General features: G+C 35.9%; 4 protein-coding genes across 4 annotated transcripts; 3 read left to right on the forward strand and 1 right to left on the reverse strand.

Annotated features, from left to right (window-relative positions):
• Window positions 1-250: 250 nt before the first annotated feature.
• Window positions 251-3218, reverse strand: LOC131608914 (putative receptor-like protein kinase At5g39000). Its single transcript, XM_058880508.1, has one exon. It carries the CDS (start codon window positions 3154-3156, stop codon window positions 487-489), a length of 2670 nt encoding a protein of 889 aa, XP_058736491.1. The 5' UTR covers window positions 3157-3218; the 3' UTR covers window positions 251-486.
• Window positions 3219-6481: 3263 nt separating this feature from the next.
• On the forward strand, window positions 6482-7416 carry LOC131613207 (uncharacterized). The gene is made up of 3 exons (XM_058884895.1): window positions 6482-6596; window positions 6801-6888; window positions 7038-7416. Exons 1-3 carry the CDS (start codon window positions 6482-6484, stop codon window positions 7414-7416), a joined length of 582 nt encoding a protein of 193 aa, XP_058740878.1.
• On the forward strand, window positions 7417-9024 carry LOC131613208 (uncharacterized). Its single transcript, XM_058884896.1, has 2 exons — window positions 7417-7903; window positions 8711-9024. The coding sequence occupies exons 1-2, from the start codon at window positions 7417-7419 to the stop codon at window positions 9022-9024; spliced, it is 801 nt and encodes a 266-aa protein (XP_058740879.1).
• An 11297-nt stretch (window positions 9025-20321) lies between these two features.
• LOC131613209 (PI-PLC X domain-containing protein At5g67130-like) lies at window positions 20322-23855 on the forward strand. The gene is made up of 8 exons (XM_058884897.1): window positions 20322-20405; window positions 20512-20634; window positions 21515-21652; window positions 21780-21878; window positions 22032-22335; window positions 22858-23081; window positions 23180-23266; window positions 23643-23855. Exons 1-8 carry the CDS (start codon window positions 20322-20324, stop codon window positions 23679-23681), a joined length of 1098 nt encoding a protein of 365 aa, XP_058740880.1. The 3' UTR covers window positions 23682-23855.
• Window positions 23856-26744: the final 2889 nt, after the last annotated feature.

Consider the following 26744-nt stretch of genomic DNA (forward strand, 5'->3'; position numbering starts at 1 on the left):
TTTTTTGATGTGGAAGGTCGGAATAACTGCAACCACGGAGCTTATTAAAAAATTTACACCCAAACAAATCAAGGCTCTTTATACCAATTATTAGGAAAAATAAATACATATATAAAAAAATGAACACAATCACAACACAAGAATTTAACGTGAAAAATCCAAAATCGAAGAAAAAAATCACGAATTTTGTCAAATGACATCTAGAAAATAATACTATGTGAAATTGTTACAACACATAGACTACCCTTAACTACCCCAAGGCTCCAATAAACCCACACTCTCTAAAGAAAATATTTAACTACCCCTCGCAACACTCTAACACAAGAATATAAGAGAAAATATAAAACTAAATAATGTGATTTTTTTTTATTAGATCATTTTGTAATAAAGAACTTGAATCTTTTATATAGTCTTTGACTCCTTCATTTACAAAACTAAATAATGTGATACTTTTTTAAAATGTATATTTTCAACCAACCCCAACCGTTATTGATTTCCAATTTCAGAAAACACATTAGCTGAAAACAAAGGTTGGTCTTCACTTATGATGGAAATGGTGCTTGTCTTGCTAGTATGAGACCCATAATCTCCACCACATATACTCATTAAACTCATGTCATTTCCATCATCATTGGTAAACTTTAGAGATTGTATCCTTTTTTCACTCTTTTTCTTTTCTTGGGTCCTTCCAAACTTACCATCCTCCTCACTCATCTCCAACATCAAAACTAACTCTAGCCCTCCAACAACATCACTCATGGACATTCTTTGATTCCCATCATCATGCAAACAATTCAAAGCCATTTGACAATAACATTTCAAAGACTCATCTGTTATAGAATCCTTTATGAATGGGTCCACCAACCGTTCAATTATCACACCTTCATTGTAACATCTTTGAAAACAAACAACCAAACTCGAGTTTTGCTTATCTAAACAACGCATTAAAGGAGGTCTCCCGCACAACACCTCAAGAAGCACCACACCGAACGAGTACACGTCAGACTTTAGAGTTAACCTTTGGCGTAAGTAGTATTCAGGATCTAAATACCCGAGACTACCCTTTACCACAGTGGTGACGTGAGTCATCAAAATTCCCGTGGGTCCCACTTTTGATAGCCCAAAATCAGAAACTTTAGCCACCCATTTCTCATCCAACAATATGTTCGTACTTTTCACATCACGATGTATGATATTGTACTTTGCGCCTTCATGAAGATAATTCAACCCCCTCGCAGCACCCAATAGAATCTCAAGTCTTTGTTTCCATGTAAGAGGTTCATTATCCGAACCATAGAGATATTCACAAAGAGTTCCGCGTTGCATGAACTCGTAAACAAGAATCATCTCTATACCATCATTGCAATATCCAATAAGAGAAACCAGGTGAATATGACGAAGCTCAGAGAGCAACTCGATCTCATTCAGAAACTCGTCTACACCTTGTTGAGAACCTGACTTCAGTCGTTTTATTGCAACAGGTGTAACCCCATCGATGTAACCCTTGTACACATTTCCAAATCCTCCAACTCCGATGATAAAAATATCGTCGAAGTTGTTTGTAGCCGTTCTTATCTCCGCTATTGTAAAATAGCGACACAAATGGGATGGTAAAGTTGAGGAACCTTCACTCTTTTTCTTCCATAAACTTTCTTCCATTTCAAAATTAGACTCAAAACTTCTTCTCCTTCTTACAAAAACTATTATTCCCACAACAACAAATGCTAGCAAGAGACATGAAACTCCAACCACAACAACCATGAATATTGATGACTTCTTTGAGTTTGGTTTTGGAGTTGGTAATACTTTCCCATTTGGAGATGAATAATTCGGATTCAATCCTGCCAGATTGTTACTTTTATCATTTATCTTGAAAATCTCAATTCCATTCAGGAAGACATCACGGTATAGTGTGAAGAAAGTTTCTGGTGCGCGTTGTAGCTTGATTGAAAGGTTAACTCTTTCAATTTGAGAGCTTCCTTCTAGAGAGTACATTGGCACAGCATAATCCTTATGAACAGGAATCTCATTACCACCACTCCACGCAATCACATCAGCTCTTTTCTCAGCTAAATTATCAGCTATGAAAATCTGAAAGACCATACCAAGTTCATTTTTTATGGTCAAATCAAACATACAAAAGTGCAGCCTTACCATATAAGTAAAAGCAGAATCAACTTCAAAATTCCAAGTTACATTATAATTCTCTGTTTCATAGTTCCCATAACTTCTTGCAGTCAAGTATACTGCTTCAGGTGCAGTGTAATTTGGAATGGTATTGTTTTTAAAGTTGAGATGATGTCCCCAATCAACTGGTTCACTTTGTGGAAGCTGTTTCTCCAAGTAACGAGGAAAATCGTTGTCCCAATTACGAAACATACCGGTATCTTCATTTGGTGGAACTTGATTATCACCAATATTGACTCTATAAACAGTCTCAAAAGCTTTGTCCTTGCGAATTTGGTATTCGCTAGCACTGTCGTCAAAGCCAAGAAACTTGATATGGTAGTTCATGTCATCGAGATCAGTGTAATAGAGAAAAGAAGGCATAGACACAAGTTCGATCCCGTTAACAAAAGCATAATAAACATTTGATTGGTTTATGTTACTTGGAACGAAAGTTATGTCTAGCTTCTCATTTGGTTTGGTTTGGATGCAATATTCTTTGGTGATTTTTTCCTCATCATCATGATGAAGCCAAAGTAAAGGGTTGAAGTTGTTAAGAAGGGTAAGGTTGTTATTTACTTTGACAGAAAAATTTGCATTGGAGGGTTCAAAGTTTTGATAAGAAGTTGGGTAAAAATGAAGGCGAATAAAAACAGGAGAAGTATTGATGCTAGAAAATGAGTATGTGAAATTTGAGAAAGAGACACGTGCGGTTAAGAATGGAGTTTGGATATTTGAGAGAGAATTAGGTTGTGATGTAAAAGATGGGTTTGTGGAATTTGGTTCAATGAAGGAAAATATATTGGAGTTATGAATATTATCACCAAGCCAATTTCGATTGTCTGAGGCTTTAGTATCTGCAGGATTGCCACAATTGATTGCATAGTTGTAATCAGGGTTGTATGAGTAAGCAAGTAGAGGTGAAAATAGCAAAAAGAGATATAGTAGGGTTATTTTAGTGTGAAATATGTTGTTGGTGGAGTTTGACATGGTTGTGTAGAGTAAAGAGTGTGAAGTAGAAGAGAGAATTTTTTTTATTGGTTTTGAGGTTTGGTTTGGTTTGGGATGGTAGAAGGTATATTCATTTATTATTATATATATTGAGAGATGGGGTGGAAATTTCTATGAAAAAATTCTAGAGACTAACTAGTCATGAAATCGACTACTTTGAATTGGTCAAAAGATATATATTTTCTTGAAGTAATTAGGATCACATATTTGTTGATAGGAAAATAGTTATTTCATTTTTCTAAGCTAAAACATAGAAAGAAAATAAATAGATGTCTTTGGAAAAAATTTCAAATTTTGTTTCTTGAGAAAGTGACTCTTTTTAGTCTTAAGAATTAATAATTTTCTATTCCATCTCTCAATTATGACATATCTTGTCTCTAAAAGAAGGAATGGTGTTTTTTCAAAGTGTTAGGAGGAACTCCTACTTCCGCGATGACACCGTAGAATAGAATGAAGGTGTTCTTAAATGAATATCATTTATCTAAGGGAAAGAGGTTGCATGTTTCCTTGTCTAGAATTAGGGGTATATGATAGCATGATGTGTAGAGAAAATGTGAGATGTGAAGGAAGCAACCATACACACTCACTACCTTCTCAAAACTACTACCACCCAAATAAAGGCTAAAGCAATAAAATTCAGAGAAAATGGAAAAAAAAAAATCTAAAAATGTATCCGGGTTTGTATCTATATCGTTTTTTATAAAGTAAAAGCTTTAGAAATTTATCGGCGATGACCCCAAAGGTACAGTTTTCTACATTCAGCATCATGATGTTTAGTTGAACTTTCCTATATACACTTGTGAGGTGCTTATCATGCAGTTCTTCATCGCTGAACTTGATGATCATGTCATCCATATAAACTTATAATGTTACATCTATTTCTTCTTTGAAGGCTTTGTTCATCACCCTCTTGAATGTTTCTCTTCATTATTCGGGCCAAGGGGTGTTATATTGATAGATAAGATGCTATGTCAATTAAACTGTTAATGTTTTAATACACAAGTCTAATTGTTGATAATACGTATATGAGTTAAGTTGTTAAGGTTTGGGTGCAGTGTTAATATGTTTAGGTTCGGGAGAACATGTTTAGGCTTCAGACGAACCAATGTTTTAACTCTAATTATTAGAGTTCATGTGATATATGTTTAGGTTTGAAAGAACCAATGTTGTGATGTTCAGGTTTAGGAGAACCAGTGAGGTGGTCTTACACTTGAAATTATTGATGATGATGTGTTTAGCTAGGTTCGAAAGAACCAGTGACGTGTATGACTTATGTCTAGTGACGAAAATCGGAGTTGGAGGATTGTGTATGACGATTTTCATTGTTGTTTCATTCATGTGTCATGTATATCGGAGATAAGTAGGGCTTCGATCCAGTGACGAGTTAGGACTTCGGTCTAGTGACGGGTTAGGACTTCGGTCCAATGTCGAGTAGGACTTCGGTTTAGTTACAAGTTGGATATTTTGATAACAAACTTGGGAATATATGAAATATTGGCACTACATTCATGAGAGTCGAAGAGATGAGCATTGCAAGCATAATTATCTATGTTATCTGATTGTGGGATTGTGAGTTTAATGTATTTGCTGATTAAATTATCCTATGTTGTTTTAACACCATTTGATTTGTGGAATGCATTCTCACCCTTTTCTTGTCTTTACGTTTCTACTTTTATAATTTATACAGGTAATCCCTAAGTTGGGAATGAGGAATGATAATTTTGGTTACTGATGATGGCGTAGTTGGACTCTTCAATAGTTTGCTTTTGCTTATATTTTGCCGTATCTTTTATCGGCTGTCTAGTTTTATATCTGGTGTCGCTCTGATATTGTAAAATCGGGTTAGATATTTTTCTATATCATTAAGTTTTTTTGAACATACCACTTTGCTATGTTTTATGATTATATGCTTTGACTTAAAATCTGCATTTGAAATATCAATTGAAAGCTTGTTGTCAATGTGACACCTTTACTTTTATCTTCATATTTTCTGCAATGTTTTATAAATTATACTTGGGATTTAGGATAATACATCCTACGTTCTCAATCGAAGCGTAATGCTCTTTTATGTAGGTTCCATAAGCGATGTTGGTAAATCAAATTTAGGTTTGGTCTTGGTTATCCGAGAAGGGTCAATGAGTTCTCCAGTTGGTCAAAAACCAACAATAACTTATATATCGAAAAGTGTTGGAGTTATAATGCCACATGGTAAGTGAAACATATTGGTTGATGATTCCCATAAGCAAGTAGCAGCGATCATCATGTGAGAGTTCTACCTAGGGCCAATTCTTGAGAGTTGTATCAGGTCAAAGATACTTTGACCTTTCCATGCATGTTGTTTCTTTTGTTGAAACCTATTCAGCCATCTGATGTTTGGAGAGTTTTCTAAGTTAGGGGACATGACCAAAATAAAGGGTTCTTCATGAAGCAAAAGTCAAAGGGTTTGTGCAGGAACACTAAGAGTTCACACGAGGGATATCCGGGGAAGAAATGTTGCAAAACATGGGGTTTCCTAATGTGCTTAGGAAGAGGTCTCAAAAAAACTATAGGAACAAAATATGTTCATAATCCTTGGATTTTGATGATAACAAAGTACTTAAAGAAAAATGGGGAATACTAATATTTGTTCAAGTGTCCAGGATCATTAAGCTAGTAATTAACTAGGTTCTGTCCCAGTTAGGACATCAGTCTTGATATCTATTCTAAAGTGCCAAAATTTCAATCTTGAAAAGAGTTTTTCGATAGAATGGTGGGATTCGACAAGGTCACCCGTTTTCTAGGACTTAGCATATTTTATGAGTCTAGGAGTCTGTTAAGTAAAGTTATGTTTTGACAAGTGATATGGAACTGAAACAAATATTCTTAAAGGCAGTTATGAGTTTCGAAACAGTTATCAACATATTTAACAACATGATTATTGATTTTTCGACGGTTATTCCTTGAAGACGCGTGGAAGCAAGTAATATTGTGAAGTCCTAAGTAGTGGGATACGTGTGAGATATTTAGGATTTAACCGTTGTCGACGATTATATTTGTAGTAATATATAATGCAAGCTTATGCATTGTAGTCGGGGTCACAAATCCTTACCGATTCTCTACAGAAATAGACCAGCAAGAAACCACTCAAGGATTAAACAAATTTAAAAGAGTGGTTTTACCGTCAACTTATGTTGGAAGTCAAAGATCTATGGAACAACTATTCTTTGATGGGATAGCGATTTGTATCCAAATTGGGTTTCCTGATCTTTTCATCACCTTTACTTGCAATCCAAATTGGCCTAAAGTACGAAGGTTCCTTAACAAAATGAATTTGCAACCTCAAGATCGTTCGGATATAATCTCAAGAGTGTTTAAAATAAAGTTAGATGAGTTGTTGTGTGATTTAACAAAGAAGCATGTCTTAGGAAGAGTGGTTGCATGTAAGTAACATTATTAAAGTTTGATTTCTCTTCTATATTTCTTTTAGTCTTATATTAAGGTATAGAAACTAATATCTGGAAATGTTTCAGATATATACACAATCGAATTCTAAAAAAGAGGTTTGCCGCATGCACTTATTCTGCTTTGCATGCATCAATCGAGCAAGTATCCGACTTTAGATGGCATAAACAATATCATTTCAGCAGAAATACCAGCTAAAGATGATGATAGTGAATTGTATCATTTGGTGAAGACACATATGATTCATGGCCCATGTGGTTTAGCAAACAGGTCCGCGCCTTGCATGAAAAACGGTAAGTGCTCTAAGTTCTTTCCCAAAAAATATCAGCCTCAAACTGTTGTTGATCATGAAGGATATCCCATGTACAAAAGAAGGCATACTGGACATACTTTTGTGAAAAAAATGTTCTCAATAATAGATATGGTGTTCCTTATAATGCATATCTGTTGAAGAAATTTCAGGCTCACATAAATATGGAGTGGTGTAATCAGGGCACTTCAGTTAAGTACTTATTCAAATATATTAACAAGGGGTATGATACAATCACTGCAGCTGCTGTTGAAATTGACACGGACGAAAATTTTATTGTTAGAAATATCGATGAAATCAGGCAATATCTTGATTGTAGATATGTCTCACCAAGTGAAGCATGTTGGAGGATATTTTCATTTCCTATTCATGGAAGATCTCCTGTCGTTGCAAGGTTGTATTTTCATGTTGAGGGAAATAATCCGGTTTATTATACTGATCATGAACTGAATGATGAAGTTCTTGGTAAACCAAGTGTGAAAGAATAAATGTTTTCAGCTTGGATGGAAGCAAACAAGACTTACATAGAGGCAAGGAATTTGACTTACTCTACTTTTCTTTTCAAGTTTGTTTATGATAAAAGATACCGACGATGGAAACCACACAAAAGAGGTCATAGAATTGGAAGACTAATTTGGGTTCCCCCAAGTACTGGCGAGCTATATTACCTTAGAATGATGCTGACAGTTATTAAGGGACCAACTTGCTTTGACGATATAAAAAAGGCGGGTGGGATCGTTTGTGAGAGTTTTAGAGATGCATGCTTCGAAATGGGACTTCTTAACGATGACAAGGAATATGTTGCAGCCATAAATGAGGCGAAGGATTGGGGTTCCGAATATTTTTTGAGAAAGTTATTTGTCACTATGTTACTATCTGGAATAATTAATAGACCGCGTCATGTTTGGGAGAAAACTTGGAAGACATTGTCTGACGATATTCTTTACCAACAAAGACAAGCGACAAATAGAAGAGGTACATTCTATTTATTCAATATTTTCAATTATGATAAATATATATGACTTTGATTACGAATTAGTGTTGTTGTTATACTCATAAACTACTGTTAATTGTCTTCAAAATCCTCTTGTATGCAACCATAAAAAACCATGTTGCACCTGTACTTATATTTGCACTGCTGTTTACATTTCTAATAAAGTACATAACATATAACTTGGATCATAGGATTTTCTCTCTATACAACACATTGACGCACTGATGTGTTAGTATTAATAAGTAAAACCACACTATGTATTCCAAATCCTATTATTACTATGTCGTGAATATGTGTTTGAATGAAAATTTCATGTTATACATTGTGAGGGAAAATGTGTTGCGGTATATAATTAGGAGCTATAATGATCACATGTTATATAAACTGATCAATTCCGTTTATATATTCTATTTGTACATCGATTATCATCGATTATCATGTTCCCGTTTATGTGAAGCTAATTTACATAATTTTTGTTTAGATATGTAGTTTTAAACCACTGAGCTAAAAAATTTGACACTCATTGAGATTGAGAATATGATGCAAAAGAATCGAAGAAGTTTGCATGAATTCAAAGATATGTCTGATCAAGATTCGTATGTCACACGGCACGTGGGCAATAGACTGATTTATGACAAACATGATTACAATGCCAATACTAAACGAGACAATTTCCATAATCTTTTTACCTCCATAACGGGTAATTATTCTGCTTTGTATTATGATAACATTTAACTATTTATATTTTTTTATGATAGAATGCTAAAATTGCTAATTAAATTTTATAGATGAACAACGTTCGATATTATATAAAATCATGGAATATGTCAACAAACAAAGAGGAGGGGTGTTTTTTTTACATGGTTATGGAAGGACCGGTAAAACTTTTATATGGAGAACGCTATCAAGTGCACTTCGTTCAGATAAAAAAATTATCCTCATTGTTGCTTCAAGTGGCATAGCTTCATTGTTATTGCCCAGTAGAAGAACTTCCCATTCAAAGTTCAAAATACCCGTGCCAACACTTGACAACTGTACTTGCAATATTGACAAAGACACCGAACATTATGAGTTATTTGAATCAACTGATGTCAGAATATAGGATGAAGAACCTATGTCCCATAAGAACTTTTTTGAGGCATTGGATAAGACCCTTAAAGATGTCATGAGCAAAAAGGGTCTTGCGATGTTACTGCAAAAAACTGTTGAGGTATGTTGATGGTGTAATTAATAGAAGAGTCATATAAATTAAAGGATTGGGGCTTACAAAATTGATTTGTAAGAGAAGTTGGGTCGAGGATGAAGAAAATATCGAGAAGTGATAAGCTGGCAAAAAGGAAAGGTCAACGCATTCTGCAAAAAAGCTGGTCGAACTCCTCTGTCGACCATACTAAAAGTTGAGACTTAGAAAAGTTTTGATTTCGTTATGCATTAGAGGGTAGCGTCGAAGTAAAGACCATAGCGGGACAATTTGAAATTCAAATGTCAGCGGTTAGCAAAAGAGTAGTTCCCAAAACAAGCGCCAAAGACGTGGGGAGCAGTTACTTGGATCATGCAGCAAATCGTTCGGCCTATAGACAGTTATCTTGCAGTTATTCTAGCTTGTAGGTGGTTACTTTATTTTATTATAAATAGGAGATCCACCAAAGGGCTCCAGGTGTTCACTTGTACTAAAGTCACTTGTATAAAACTTTACATTCCCAACGCGAGGAAGCAAAGAGTTTTCAAGAGTGCTAATGTACGTGAATCACCATTTTTACTTCAATGCAATTTCCATATTTTTCAATAGTTCCTCTTGAACACTTTGTCTTAATTTCGTTTACGTTTGAACTATCCTTTTATGTTATCGTCTACGTTGTTTATAATATGTCTATTACGATAATGGTGTTCACCAAAGATACATTCGTTGTGTATCTCTTCTAATGTTATAAGTGTTCTGTCAGTCACGAGTCACCCTCAGTCGATAAAATTAGCCTCTTTTGTGGAAAACTTTGCTTGTTCAAACTCTTTGTAGGAAACCGTTTCTCTTAGAGTCAAACATTGTGTCGAACTGAACAAGTCAAACCTTAGTTACATTATCACGTGTCTTAGGATCAACTAGTCGATTCTGCAAGTAACCCTTAGTTTGTAGGCTTTGGGAGGACTAGCAGTTGTGTACCAATTTCCACAATAAACATGCGAATACAATTTTTGGTGGGAAAGTTGTTGTTTTGGGAGGAGATTTTCGACAAATTCTTCCAGTTTTTCCAAGAGCAGAGCGTTCTGATATTGTTCATGCTTCGATTTGCTCATCTTATGTATGGGACTATTGTCTAGTTCTAAAACTAACAAAAAATATGAAACTTCGTCAGGGAAGAGATAATACAGGTAATGATGAACTAGCGGTTTTCTCTAAGTGGATATTAGATGTTGGTGATGGTAAGATATGTGAACCAAATTATGGATTGGTTGATATAGAAATTCCTCAAGAGCTATTAATATCCAATTTTGATGATCCTATAAAAGCTATAGTTGATAGCACATATCCCAATTTATTGGAAAATTTTCAAAATGTGGCATATTTACAAGGAAAAGCAATCCTTGCCTCAACCATTGAAGTTGTGGATAAAATCAATCATTATGTATTGGACCTTATTCCAGGTAAAATAACTTTTAATTTATTTTATATATGCATATAACAAATAAGTGTATCACTTTGACATTACTAATGTATTAATATTTTCATGTTGTGGTACATTTTTTAGGAGAAGAGAAAGAGCATTTGAGTTCCGATGAAATTGATAGAACTAATACAAGTTATACTGGAGCGTATGAAGGTTGGCAAATCATGTTATTGAGGCAAAAATTATGTCTGGAAAAAACATACGTGATATCTTTTATATTTCTCGGATGTCTATGTCACCTTATGAGTCACTATTGTAACACCCTTCTAATACCCCGCATAATAATAAATAATAATCAGAGTAAACATGAAAAAGGGCATTACAGCTTCCAAATAATTAAACAATAATACTCATGTCATGCCATAAAAGAGAACGTCAACCAAATTTATTCAGATCATCATGTTTAACACAGCGGAATTATCTTTAACATCTGAATAACAGACAGCCAAGTCACAGGCTTAAGACGTTAACATAAAATCCATCCAAAATAAAAAGTTTAACAAGTAACTCTAAACGACGCCCCCAGTGTTACACGACCAGAGCATGACACGGACCCAACTGACTCTAACGAACTACTTGACGAGCTAATCCTCACCAAGTACGAGAGCTACTCCTCAATCTGAAAAATAACAACAGTAAGGGTGAGTCTCATTCACATTTAACTAATGTTATAGGATATAGATAATAAAATATCATTTCACATGCCATTCACCCAATCACAGTTATAATCAGATTCAAACCATACAATCAGCAAGCAAACAACCAAATTAACACATATTATAACATTGGACAATCTTCCATTCATGTTATAATAGCAAAACAACCTAATGCAATGCAACTACATGCATGTGGTACCAAAATCTGGGATAACCCAACTCACCGACCCACCATCGTCAAGGATACGGTAACACCCACTCACTAATTCCACACAATGGGAAGTAGCTACCACTGATCCACCATCGTCAAGGACCAGCCACAAAATGATTATGAATGCATGCATCAACCATAACATGCTCATCACCCACATACATCGATCAATGTCATAATCATCAATAAAACACATATTTCATACCAACAATACATGTATAATAAACACCAGTTATAACCACGTCATCATACAGGTAAGACATTCATTAGTGAACCTATAAGCATATCCCACCACAACAAATAAGATCGAGTGTTTTAAAAATAATTCAAGCCACAACTCAAAACACCATTTGAGTATATAAATTATTTGATTAGCTTCACTGTACTCGAAACGGCACCAAAATCCGGCTTACGGTTTAAAAGTTACACGTTTTCAAACTTTTCAAAACGGCCTGTCGCAACAACTAACAGCACGCGGCGCCACACACATTCGCGGCGCGGAACGAATCGGAACAACGCCTTCGCGGCGCAAACAAGGTTTCGCGGCGCGGAACGAGAAGAAACTACGCCTTTGCGGCGCGGCCATACTCTCGCGGCGCGTACTGAGCACAACAAAAACTTCCTGGCCTTCTGCCAAGCAGTTCGCGGCGCCAACTCCTGGACGCGGCGCGAACTGGCGATTTCCAGCGCTCCGAATAGCAGAAAATAGCCTGCGATTTCGTCCCTCTTTCACCGAATCACTACCAAACCAAACTCACTCCAACCAGATTTCGCATACAGTGAAATAACACATATTATAACACATTTATAATACATTCAACCATCCAATTATCACCACACACGATCAATACAATTCATTATAAATCAATTCCCCCAAAAACCTAACATTTCTACAACCTAAGCATAACCCAATTGATCTTTAATAACACGATCAAATTCTATCATACTACCTATAATCCCATAATAGAAGATAAACGGAAGAGTCCCCCCTTACCTGAAGGTTGATTCTTCGCTCTTCTTCGCGTCGCACTTCTTCGCTCTTCTCCTCTTTTCACGTTCAGACTTCTTTTCCCAAAACGCTGTAATTCTCTCTATTCCACAACTCCTTCTATTTTATGAAAATAAGCTTATCATTAGTAATGGGCTTCACCACTGACACCCCCTTCTACTACACGCGACCCTGGCCCATTAGCCTCATTATTTCCATTATTCTCAGTCAACTCAAATAATTCTAATATTTAATCCAAAAATTAATTAAATTAAATAAAGAATTTTATGGGGTGTTACAACTCTCCCCCACTAGAAAAGTTTTCGTCCTCGAAAACATACCTTAGGCAAAGAGTTCTGGGTAGGAGTCCTTCATCTGGCTCTCCAATTCCCACGTAACATTTCCACCGGCTGGTCCTCCCCAAGCTACTCTGACTAATGCTATCTCCTTGCCACGCAATTGTTTCACCTTTCGATCTTCAATCCTCATAGGCAAAGTTTCAACTGTCAGATTATCCTTTACCTGCACATCATCGACTTGGATCACATGAGATGGATCAGCAATGTACTTCCTCAACTGCGATACATGGAATACATCATGCAGATTCGCAAGTGTCGGTGGCAACGCAATGCGATACGCCACTTCTCCAACCCTCTCCGTAATTTGAAACGGACCAATAAAAAGCGGAGTCAACTTCCTTGACTTCAGTGCTCTACCAACACCAGTTGTAGGAGCCACCCTCAAGAACACATGATCTCCTTCTTGAAATTCAAGTGTCCTTCTTCTCTTATCATGATAACTCTTTTGCCGACTCTGAGAAGTCTTCATCTTCTCCTGAATCATCTTAATCCTTTCTGTTGTCTCCTGAACAATTTCCGGCCCAATCACAGCACTTTCGCCAGATTCGTACCAACATAAAGGCGTTCTACACCTCCGACCATACAAAGCTTCAAACGGAGCCATACCAATACTTGAGTGAAAACTATTATTGTAAGTAAATTCGATCAAGGGTAGATAACTATCCCAAGCACCGCCCTTTTCCAACACACAAGCACGCAACAAATCTTCTAGTGATTGAATAGTTCTTTCTGTCTGTCCATCCGTCTGTGGATGATAAGCAGAACTCAATCTCAACTTAGTACCCAAAGCCTTCTGCAAACCTTCCCTGAATCTGGATGTAAACCTTGGATCTCTATCTGACACGATACTCGAAGGAATACCATGTAAACTCACTATCCTTTCAATATACAATTGAGCCAGCTTCTCCATTGGGTAATCCATTCTCATTGGTATAAAATGAGCAGACTTTGTCAACCTGTCTACAATAACCCAAATAGCTTCACAATTCTTCACCGTCCTCGGCAAACCTGAAACAAAATCCATAGATATACTATCCCACTTCCATTCTGGAATAAATAACGGTTGCATAGCTCCATACGGTTTCTGATGCTCAATCTTCGACTTCTGGCAAGTCAAACAAGCATAGACAAATTCAACTATTTCCTTTTTCATTCCAGGCCACCAAAACAGCTTCTTTAAGTCATGATACATCTTGGTAGCACCAGGATGAATACTCAATCCGCTATGATGTCCTTCTTCAAGAATACTCTTCCTCAATTCGACAACATCAGGAACACAAACACGATTACCAAACCTCATTATACCATTCTCGTCGATTCTGAATTCACCTCCTTTATCTTGGTTAATCAGAGTCAACTTATCAACCAACTCTACATCAGTCTTCTGACCTTCTCGAATTTCCTCAAGAATGCTACTAGTCAGCTTCAGCATACCCAATTTAACACTGGTAGGTGTGTCTTCACATACTAAACTCAAATCTCGGAATTGTTCAATTAAATCCAATTCTCTCACCATAAGCATAGGCATATGCAAGGACTTCCTACTCAATGCATCGGCAACAACATTTGCTTTACCCGGATGATAATTCAGTTCAAAATCATAATCCTTGAGAAATTCTAACCATCTTCTTTGTCTCATATTCAGCTCTTTTTGGTCAAAGAGGTACTTCAAACTCTTATGATCACTAAATACTTCAAACCTTGAACCATATAGGTAATGCCTCCACAATTTCAACACAAATACCACTGCTGCCAATTCTAAGTCATGAGTCGGATAGTTTCTCTCGTGCACTTTGAGTTGTCTCGACGCATAAGCGACTACCTGTTGATTCTGCATTAGTACACCCCCTAATCCTGACAACGAAGCATCACAATAAACAACAAAAGATTCCGCCGGATTCGGCAAAATCAAGATCGGCGCACTAGTTAACCTCTTCTTCAACTCTTGGAATCCTTCTTCACATTTCGAATCCCAGACGAAAGCTTGACCCTTCCTAGTCAACTTAGTTAACGGCAACGCTAACTTTGAAAAACCTTCAATGAACTTTCTATAGTAACCCGCAAGACCAAGGAAACTACGGATCTCGGAAACTGACTTCGGAGCTTCCCACTGAGACACTGCTTCTACTTTCGTTGGGTCAACGACAATACCATCCTTAGAAATTACATGCCCAAGAAAGCTCACTTCCTTTAACCAGAACTCACACTTTGACAGTTTTGCATAAAGTTTCTTTTCCTTCAATAGTTCCAATACCACTCTAAGATGATCCGCATGCTCTTTTTCATTATTAGAATATATTAAAATATCATCAATAAATACTACTACGAACTGATCCAGATAAGGATGGAAGATCCTATTCATATACTCCATGAAAACCCCCGGCGCATTGGTTACTCCAAATGGCATCACTGTATATTCGTAATGACCATACCTCGTTCTAAATGCTGTTTTCTGAATATCGTCCGTCTTCACCCGAATCTGATGATATCCCGACCTCAAGTCAATTTTGCTGAACACACATGCTCCAACTAGTTGATCCATCAAATCACCAATCCTCGGCAAGGGATACCGATTCTTGATAGTAACCTTGTTTAGTTGTCTGTAATCCACACACAACCTCATTGAACCTTCTTTCTTCTTCACTAGTAACACCGGTGCACCCCACGGTGAGACACTAGGACGAATAAATTTCTTCTCAAGTAACTCTTCCAATTGACTCTTCAACTCAGTCAATTCCGATGCCGACATACGATAAGGTGCCATCGACACAGGACTAGTTCCCGGAATTAATTCAATAGCAAAATCCACCTCCCTCTCTGGCGGTAATTCTCTTACGTCTTCTGGGAAAACTTCCGAAAATTCACATACTACCGGTAAGTCACTACTCACCGCTTTCTCTTTCACTTCCATGGACGCAATCAACATAAACACGGCAGCTCCGTCCTTCATTGCTTTATCCACTTGTCTAGCCGTCATCTCCAAGTCCTCAACACTGACATCATCAGGAAAAATAACTGTTTTCGTGAAACAGTTGATATGAACCCGGTTAAATTGCAACCAATTCATGCCCAGGATAACATCCAGTTGTTCCAACGGAAGGCACACTAAGTCCATTCCGAATTCTCTACCAAAAATATCAATTGGACAGTTCAAACAAGCAAACGAAGTAGTCACTGAACCAGACGCAGGAGTGTCAATGATCATACTTCCATTAATCTCAGATATTTCCAAATTCAGTCGCTTAGCACAATCCAATGAAATAAACGAGTGAGTTGCTCCAGTATCTATTATTGCAATTAAAGGAGTGCCATGGATAAAACACGTACCTTTAATCAACCGATCCTCTGGGGTAGTCTCTGAACCAGATAAGGCGAACACCTTACCACCAGCTTGATTCTTCCTCGGCTTAGGACACTTAGGACTAATATGACCTTCTTCCCCGCAGTTGAAACAAGTTACAGTGTTCCCCTTGCACTCAATAGCAATGTGACCTGCCTTTCCACATCTATAGCACTTCTTTTCCTCACTTTTGCACTCGTGAATGCGATGTCCAGGTTCTCCACACTTGAAGCACTTAATAGGGGCACTAGAGTCTCCCCCACTAGGCTTCTTCCAGCCTCCAGCTTTCTGATTACTCTTACCATATGGCTTACCACGATCCATATGCTTTTTCCCTTTCCTGTCGACTAACTCGCGAGAGTGCGACGACTTCAGTTTAATATTGTCCTCTTCAAAGATTCGGCTGCAGTCAACCAAATCGACAAACCTGCGAATCCTCTGGTATCTGATACCCTGCTTAATCTCATCACGGAGACCATTCTCAAACTTAACACACTTCGAGAATTCACTAGCCTCATCATTATTGTAGTGGACATAATACTTTGCTAGCTCAACAAACTTGGACGCATACTCAGGCACAGTCATGTTACCTTGTGTCAGCTCCAAAAATTCAATCTCTTTCCTGCCTCTAACATCCTCAGGAAAGTACCTCCGCAAGAATTCTCTCTTGAACATAGCCCAAGTGATTGCAACACCTGCAGCTTGCAGTTCGTCCCTACTAGCCATCCACCAATCATCAGCTTCTTCAGACAGCATGTGAGTCCCATATCTCACCTTCAGATTTTCGTCACAATCAATCACCCGGAAGATCCTTTCAATTTCTTTCAGCCACTTCTGGACGCCTTCGGGATCGTGAGTGCCTTTGAACAACGGAGGGTTGTTCCTCTGAAAACTATTCAGCTGCCTGTCAGCACCAATTCCAGCTCCATTGGCATTCCCTCCCAACACACCAGCAATCATACCGAGAGCCTCAGCAATCGCGTCGTCATTCCTTCCTCCTCTTCCGGCCATTGTTCTGCTAAATATCACACAATATTTATTAGAACAAGAAGTATCGACAGTGTCAATCTTACACTAATCGCATACGAGGGATCAACCGACACTAAGACTCTGACTCAAACGACCGACTATGCTCTGATACCACTATTGTAACACCCTTCTAATACCCCGCATAATAATAAATAATAATCAGAGTAAACATGAAAAAGGGCATTACAGCTTCCAAATAATTAAACAATAATACTCATGTCATGCCATAAAAGAGAACGTCAACCAAATTTATTCAGATCATCATGTTTAACACAGCGGAATTATCTTTAACATCTGAATAACAGACAGCCAAGTCACAGGCTTAAGACGTTAACATAAAATCCATCCAAAATAAAAAGTTTAACAAGTAACTCTAAACGACGCCCCCAGTGTTACACGACCAGAGCATGACACGGACCCAACTGACTCTAACGAACTACTTGACGAGCTAATCCTCACCAAGTACGAGAGCTACTCCTCAATCTGAAAAATAACAACAGTAAGGGTGAGTCTCATTCACATTTAACTAATGTTATAGGATATAGATAATAAAATATCATTTCACATGCCATTCACCCAATCACAGTTATAATCAGATTCAAACCATACAATCAGCAAGCAAACAACCAAATTAACACATATTATAACATTGGACAATCTTCCATTCATGTTATAATAGCAAAACAACCTAATGCAATGCAACTACATGCATGTGGTACCAAAATCTGGGATAACCCAACTCACCGACCCACCATCGTCAAGGATACGGTAACACCCACTCACTAATTCCACACAATGGGAAGTAGCTACCACTGATCCACCATCGTCAAGGACCAGCCACAAAATGATTATGAATGCATGCATCAACCATAACATGCTCATCACCCACATACATCGATCAATGTCATAATCATCAATAAAACACATATTTCATACCAACAATACATGTATAATAAACACCAGTTATAACCACGTCATCATACAGGTAAGACATTCATTAGTGAACCTATAAGCATATCCCACCACAACAAATAAGATCGAGTGTTTTAAAAATAATTCAAGCCACAACTCAAAACACCATTTGAGTATATAAATTATTTGATTAGCTTCACTGTACTCGAAACGGCACCAAAATCCGGCTTACGGTTTAAAAGTTACACGTTTTCAAACTTTTCAAAACGGTCTGTCGCAACAACTAACAGCACGCGGCGCCACACACATTCGCGGCGCGGAACGAATCGGAACAACGCCTTCGCGGCGCAAACAAGGTTTCGCGGCGCGGAACGAGAAGAAACTACGCCTTTGCGGCGCGGCCATACTCTCGCGGCGCGTACTGAGCACAACAAAAACTTCCTGGCCTTCTGCCAAGCAGTTCGCGGCGCCAACTCCTGGACGCGGCGCGAACTGGCGATTTCCAGCGCTCCGAATAGCAGAAAATAGCCTGCGATTTCGCCCCTCTTTCACCGAATCACTACCAAACCAAACTCACTCCAACCAGATTTCGCATACAGTGAAATAACACATATTATAACACATTTATAATACATTCAACCATCCAATTATCACCACACACGATCAATACAATTCATTATAAATCAATTCCCCCAAAAACCTAACATTTCTACAACCTAAGCATAACCCAATTGATCCGAATAACACGATCAAATTCTATCATACTACCTATAATCCCATAATAGAAGATAAACGGAAGAGTCCCCCCTTACCTGAAGGTTGATTCTTCGCTCTTCTTCGCGTCGCACTTCTTCGCTCTTCTCCTCTTTTCACGTTCAGACTTCTTTTCCCAAAACGCTGTAATTCTCTCTATTCCACAACTCCTTCTATTTTATGAAAATAAGCTTATCATTAGTAATGGGTTTCACCACTGACACCCCCCTTCTACTACACGCGACCCTGGCCCATTAGCCTCATTATTTCCATTATTCTCAGTCAACTCAAATAATTCTAATATTTAATCCAAAAATTAATTAAATTAAATAAAGAATTTTATGGGGTGTTACAACCTTGGCCATTTAAGTTTATTAGGAGGCAATTTTCTATCATTGTCTCTTACGCAACGACAATAAATAAATCCCAAGGACAATCGCTTGATAGTGTCAGATTGTATTTTCCTACTCCTATTTTTAGTCATGGACAGTTATATGTTGCAATTTCAAGAGTTACAACCAAAAGTAGTCTTAAAATCTTGATACATGGTGACAAAAATGAACCATATTCTACCACTACAAATGTTGTATACAAGGAAGTTTTTCAGTCACTTTGTTAGTTGGTAATCTTTCTCACCTTTCATTGTTTTACACAAATTAATTATATATTTTTTATGTGAATTTGTTGTATATATTCAAAACTTAGAAAAACTAATATACTATTTGATACATGTTCACATGTAGATATATGTTGTGGAGTGTTGTTATTTGTTGGTTCTTGCATTGCTTAAGTTCAACAATTAATCTGGTACCATGGAGATGCTTACATCTAGACTTATAAACATGAATCATTTGTATGTATTAATAGTCACAACTATAGTAACTCATTTTTTTAATATATTCTTTGGTTAAAAATGTAGTGACTATTACTTTATCTTTGATATATAAGAAAGATCTTTACGAATCAATATTGAATCCATGTAATATGAAATCTGAACGGGACCCTTGCAATAGCACTGATTTCTTAATAGTAAACTTTAAAATGTTAATAGAATTATATATAAAAAAATCAAAAAATCCTATATTTAAAAAAGGAGATGATAGTAAATTTTTAAGTCTTTCTTTATATGATGAATTATAATATCGAATCATAAACTATTATGGAAAGATGCAAATTATTTCAAAAGTTAAAAGATAAGAACAAAAACTCCATTAAAAAAAAATATTTCTAATCAAAAAAGGAAAATAGTTTTTTGCATTTAAGCCTATAAATTAAAATATTAAATACTTTTTTGTAAAGTAACTGCTTTGTCTATAATTTTGCATAAAGGAGCAAGAATATCCCTATTTGACGAATATTTGAGAAATTCTATGAATTTACTTCGTTTTCTCAGTCAACACAAAATAAAATAATCAATCATCGATTTTTCTAGCTATTAATTTTATATATATTCTCTTTTGTTTATTCATTTCTTTCATCATTGTCGACATGAGTTCTCTTTGGTGCTTGGTTTTGTTAATTCTTTCATTGGCTTACAATGTTGCTTCTGATAATTCTATTGGAACTTTAAAGGTATGTAACTAACTCCACACTAAACCCTATAGAACATTATTAAATTTAATTAGTTTTTATAATCATTGATTAATTGGTTTAAAATTGATAATTTTTTATTTAATAGTTTCTTGATGATTGCGATTCTGATGAAGATTGTGGAAGTGGACTCAGTTGTTCGGCATGTCCAGAAAAGATTTCTGCGAAAAAGTGTGTGAGAGCAACTGTGACAGATCAATTCAAGCTCATTGTAAGATTTTTTTTTATTTGTTACATTTTGGTATTTTTTTTTTTATAGTTTTCTCAGAAAAGTGATATGGACAAACTCAATAGGTTGTTTAGCTATCAACAACAATCTTATGGTGGTTGGATCACTTTTTAATTGTTGGTTGGCTTGCATTTTTCTTGTTTGGTGGGGGCAGGCCAAAAACTATATATATTGTTTTGTTTTATCAATAGTTTTGAATTTCGATGGCGGATGTGAAAGCTGCGGTCATTGTGATTGCTACGACGCGTGCAACATGAATTTTAAGTGGGAGGTTATTGAAAATACACTCTTGAGAAACACTTCAAATTAAGATTTTTTTACTACGTCGTAAGAAAATTGAGTTTTAGATTCTAAAATTTTATTATTTTGATGAAAATGATTGAAACATCAAAGAAATTGTCTGATGTGTTCCGCCGCATCAATGATTTTAAATCACACTTTATTTAATGTGGTTGCAGAAACTACTACATAAATAATACTAGGGTTCAGGTGCAATTTGATGTGGTTGCAAAAATCACCGCATGAACAATATTACAACCACAATTACATTTGCGAACTGCAATTTAAAACTATGATCTTAGCCCTCTTACTTTTACTGTTGTTAAGTCTCTATTCTAGAATTTTGTTAGTAGCTCGTTAACCAGTTTAATTCAGGGTTTATATCGTATAACAACCCTAAGATTATTAAGATCAATTCAGAGTTTTTTTAAAAAATTTTATAGACTCTTTTTATACAAATTTATTGATGATTTTCTCTGATTTGACTTGTAGTATGTAATCTTATTCTTTTATAAAAATATATAAACAAGAAAGTTTAGTTTGATTTTTACTAATGATTTTTTATTTATTTTTGAGGGGACAGAATAATTCTCTTCCATTCAACAAATATGCATTTTTGACAACACATAATGCATTTGCCATTGAAGGGGAACCATCTCACACAGGTGTGCCAAGAATTACCATCAACAATCAAGAACACAGCATCACCCAACAGCTAAATGTATGCTATTCATTACAATACTTCTAAAATTTATATATAGTTTAAATATCATAAATTTTGATTTTCTAATATAATTATAAACAATGTTAATTTAACTCACATTTTTTAATATTTTGTTTATTTGTAGAATGGAGTTCGTGCACTTATGTTAGATACATATGATTTTGATGGAGCTGTTTGGTTATGTCATTCATTTAAAGGTCAATGCCATGATGTTACAGCATTTGTATGTAAAACTCATCATCCTAATTTAATTTCTCTTTATCTGCAACCGACTTTATGAAGTAGTTCGTTACTGATCTATTAACGAATTACAGTCGATTGCAGATGATATACTATTATGAGAAACTCTGATTACTAATTTATGATTAACTATTAGGAACCGGCTATTGATACATTGAAGGAAATCGAAACATTTTTATCGGCGAATACAAATGAAATTGTGACAATAATCTTGGAAGATTATGTTGAATCTCCAAATGGTTTGACAAAGGTTTTCACTGATGCTGGTCTTAAGAAGTATTGGTTTCCATTGGCTAGCATGCCAAAAAATGGTGAAGATTGGCCATTAGTTAGTGACATGGTTGCTAAAAACCTAAGGTTATTAGTGTTTACTTCTAAGAAGGGTAAGGAAGAAAGTGAAGGCATTGCTTACCAATGGAATTACATGGTTGAAAATCAATGTAAGAAAACATCTATCAAATCTCTTAATCCATGTATATTTCTTCTATTATATTGTTGTGATCAGGGTTTTAAAAACGGTCGCGGTCGCGTAAAGATTTTTACGGTTTTAGTCGGTACAAATATAGTGACACTGATTGCGGTCGTCACAATCTGAATTAATCATAATTTGTTCTTTAATATTAAAAACAGTTATAATAGTGTCGGTTACGGCATTTGTCAAAACCATTTTGTCGTGGCCGTTTTTGCAGTTGCAAACCGTTTTTTAAAACCATGGTTGTGTTATAGTTATATTCAATGTTTTAAAATACCTTTGTAGCACCAACACATGTCTATCTCTAACACAATCTCGACAACAACACATGTGATTACTGTAAATTTATATATATTATCAATGTCATGTGTCAATGTCGTGTCTGATATCTATGTGTATGTCAGTATTTCATAGTTAAAAACCAACCTAACCAAATGGTCAACCGGTTAAATCTTGAAAATTTCTTTTGAAAATTGGCTATTTTTTGCAGATGGGGATGATGGAATGAAAGAAGGAAACTGTCCAAACAGGGCAGAATCACCTTCTCTTGATGATAAAACCAAATCTTTAGTATTGGTAAACCATTTTAAGACTGTTCCAGTAAAGCCACTCTCATGTGAAGATAATTCTGAAGGACTCATTAACATGTTGCAAACTTGTTATGCTGCTGCTGGTGACAGATGGGCTAATTTTGTAGCTGTTGATTTTTACTCGGTAGATTTAAACAAATTTTATCTCTTATTACATCTAAATTTGGCCACTAATGCAAAAAATCATAAGCTGTTATAACTTTTGAGGTTTTTTTAATGTAGAGGAGTGATGGAGGAGGGGCATTTCAGGCTGTGGATACTCTCAATGGAAAGCTATTGTGTGGATGTGATGATGTTCATTCATGTGTGGTAAGAAAATTAACTTAACTCTTAGTATATATATGTAAATTATATATTTCGAGTCTCACATCGCTGAAAATATATGGGGCATTCATAACCTTACAAACTGATTTTATATAAATGAGATACGTCTAACACCATTTTTTAAGATGGTATCTAATATATATTGTTTAAGATCAGACGAACAATCTTTTATTAGATTTTCGCTATCGGTCCACCTACCTTTTATTTTCACATTCTAAATGTTCAATCTTGAAGAGGGAGTCTGTGAAGAATGTCACATTAAACAATATATGAGGACAATCTTTATCTTATAAATAAGTTTGTTTATATGCTAATGGACTCTTCTATATAATATTTAATTTCTTGATTTGTTTAATTTCAGCCTGGATCAACTTCACCAGTTTGCTCGCCACAAAAGTGAAAAGAGCAACAACCGAAAGAAAATAATTTAGGTGATGGATTATTGAAAGCAGAATTCCTTACCATTGTATCATGCACTCTAGCTTCAGAAAGTACTATTGTCATTTTTATTTCTAAAAAAATATACTAATACTTTTTCTGCAGTGATCTATTGAGAGTCAGTTTCAATTGTATTATTTTAATTAATCTCCAAATATACTATGTATATTGATTAAAAAGTACATGTGTACATGTTCTTGTCTTTAAAGTATGTGTGTGTTCCTCTTGATAAAGGAAGAAAGATTTAGAGGTCTTAATAGATGTATAATATGTTTTGATGGTGAGGACTTGTTCACGTGGTGAGAAGCTTTGTACGGTGGTATTTGAGGCTATTTGAGGAACCAGCTCACGTGAGGTGAGATGCCATGTTGGTGGTCAGTGCTACTTGATTGCAGGCGGGGGGTTAAGTTAGTCATGTATGTTAAGACGGTAACGAGTGTGATGCTCTTTTAGTTGTGGAGAGTCGGTATGACTTAGAGTCTGTTCTTCTCCCCTTGAGGGGAGATGTAATTATAGGGGTCTCTAGAATCTATGGTTTCTATGGGCGTGAGTCGTTCCGCCTCTGCACCCAATCTGGGGTCCCAGTCCTTGAATTTAGTATTTTGAACTTTAGAAGGATGGGCATCAACAAGGACGAGCTCTTCTTTAGCGATATCCAAGTTGCTTAGATAGCACTCATGAGCCAGTTGTTGATCCCCATTGATGGTTCCCACTTGCCCATCTAGGACTAGATATTTCAGGGTTAAATGCATGGTGGATACGACCGCTTCTAGGGCGTTAATGGCAGGGCTCACCAGGATGATGTTGTAACATGATAAGTTGTCTAAGATGAGGTAGTTTACGTTAATGACCTCAGCGTTCGCTCCCCCGCCGCATATGGTGTAAAGGGTCACATGGCCCATTATCTGTACTATCTTTATAATTCTATCAAAGAATCATTGAATATTTTTATGTCGTCCACATCTAGTTGTAGTTTTCGAAATATATTCAAGAAGAAAACATCGGTGTAGTTACCCAGATCAATCAGGATGCGTCTCGTGTCCCAATTTCCATGTTGAACAATGATGAGTAGAGGATTGTCGTAGTGAGGATTAACTCCGTCTGCATCTTCCTCAGAGAAAATGATGTCAGACCCTATTTTCTCTTGGGGAATTTTTGGGAAGGTATGGGATATAATGTTGGCTGCAAACACCTAGTTCCCGTAACTTCTTCGATCGGCCCTAGAATTTCCCTTCCCGGAGATACCCCTGATGATGGTGTTTGTTTCGTAACGTAAGACTCTGTCAGTCATCTTCAATAGGACTTTATGCGAGGCCCTTAACAATTATAACTCTACACTATCTGACCATTTTTGAAATATTTTATTAACATAAAGTTTAATTACACTTTACTCTCTACAATGTGAGCGAACCTTGATTTTACCTCCCTGTAAAAAAAATTGGTTTCACCCTTTGTAATGTTTAGCTTCTGTTTATTTGCCCCTTAGGTGACGTGGCCTATTTAGGTGGAATTTTTTTTTAATTTTTTAAAATTTTCTTATAGTTTTTTTTGAAATTATTAATTATAATTACGGAGGGGGTTGAATCAAAACTCGCTCAAATTAAAGGGGATAAACCAATATAAACCAAAAAACCAATTACACTTAATATTTTTTAGTTTTATGCAGGTTCAAATCACCTATACTGGTGTTGTCAATGTTGTATTCATATTTTTTCCACTCTTATATTCATGTGTACCTAATTTACGACCCATGGCCCAAATCTTGCCCAAGTTAGTTAGGGTTTAAGATAACCAACAACATCTTACTATATTAATCAAGCTAATAGCAAAGACCGAGAAAAATAGCAACAAATAGAAAATAATGTATTCTTAGTACATCAAGTGTTACAAATAATTAAGAACCTACATTCAACAATATCCATCATTAGATAAGAAAAGTTCCACACCTTGTTAGATAAGTAGAGTTCAATATATTCAACAATATCCATCATTAGATAAGTAAAGTTTCACACCTTCTTAGATAAGTAGAGTTCCATACATTCAACAATATTCAACACTTCGCACGTCACTATTTATTAGATAGCAAGTTGGCACTTCAATATATGAATGATGAACATAACTTAACATATGACAAACGATTACATAACTTAGATAGACAACTGCATAACTTAACAAAACAACAATAAATAAAAAACCTAAATACAAGCAGATGATTCTAGACATTTCAACATCTTGATTATGCCTTCGACAAATATATGGCACAAGAAACTCGATCTTACTCACCTTCCTATTCCCGGTGTCGGGAAACATATTATTCAACTTAGATCTCAAGACGGCGTTATAGGAGGTGCCCTCCAAGATCCGGAACTCTACGGGAGGTTTCACCCTATTGAAATACATTTCTTCCTTAAATAGAAACCGGGGCATTGTAAGATGGTTTTTTTAACAACACATGACCTCTATTTATACAACTTTGTTCATGCTAGACCACACAAAATAGTAGGTGCAATCACAGTTGTTCAAAACTGTTGGCAAAATCTCAATCCTTGATATAATAAATTATATATATATATATATATATATATATATAATAAATTATATATATATATATATATATATATATATATATATATATATATATATATATAGTGGCGGAGCCAGAAAAATTATAAAGCTCGGGCAAAAATTTAAAGACTGCAAATCACAAAGTTCTAAACTTTAACTCAAAATTATAAACAGTAACAATCATCTAATCACAAACTTGTTAAATGTGGTTGTCTAGCATTTTTGTTTGCAATTAAAACCATACACCAAACTCAACATTTTTACTAAAATAAATTTTATTACATATAACAAACTTCATACAAGACAACATAACTTGGTATAACTACTGGAGCATGTTTAATAAGATTATATGTGAAAATAAGTAATTCATAAGAAAAACATTTAAGAAGTACATTTGTAAGCTATTAAAACTGCGAGTCTTAAATTGGCAAAGAAAGCCAAATATGAAATCAAAAGTGAA

This window comes from Vicia villosa, linkage group LG6 (genome assembly GCF_029867415.1).
Source record: "Vicia villosa cultivar HV-30 ecotype Madison, WI linkage group LG6, Vvil1.0, whole genome shotgun sequence".
Classification (NCBI taxonomy): Eukaryota; Viridiplantae; Streptophyta; class Magnoliopsida; order Fabales; family Fabaceae; genus Vicia; species Vicia villosa.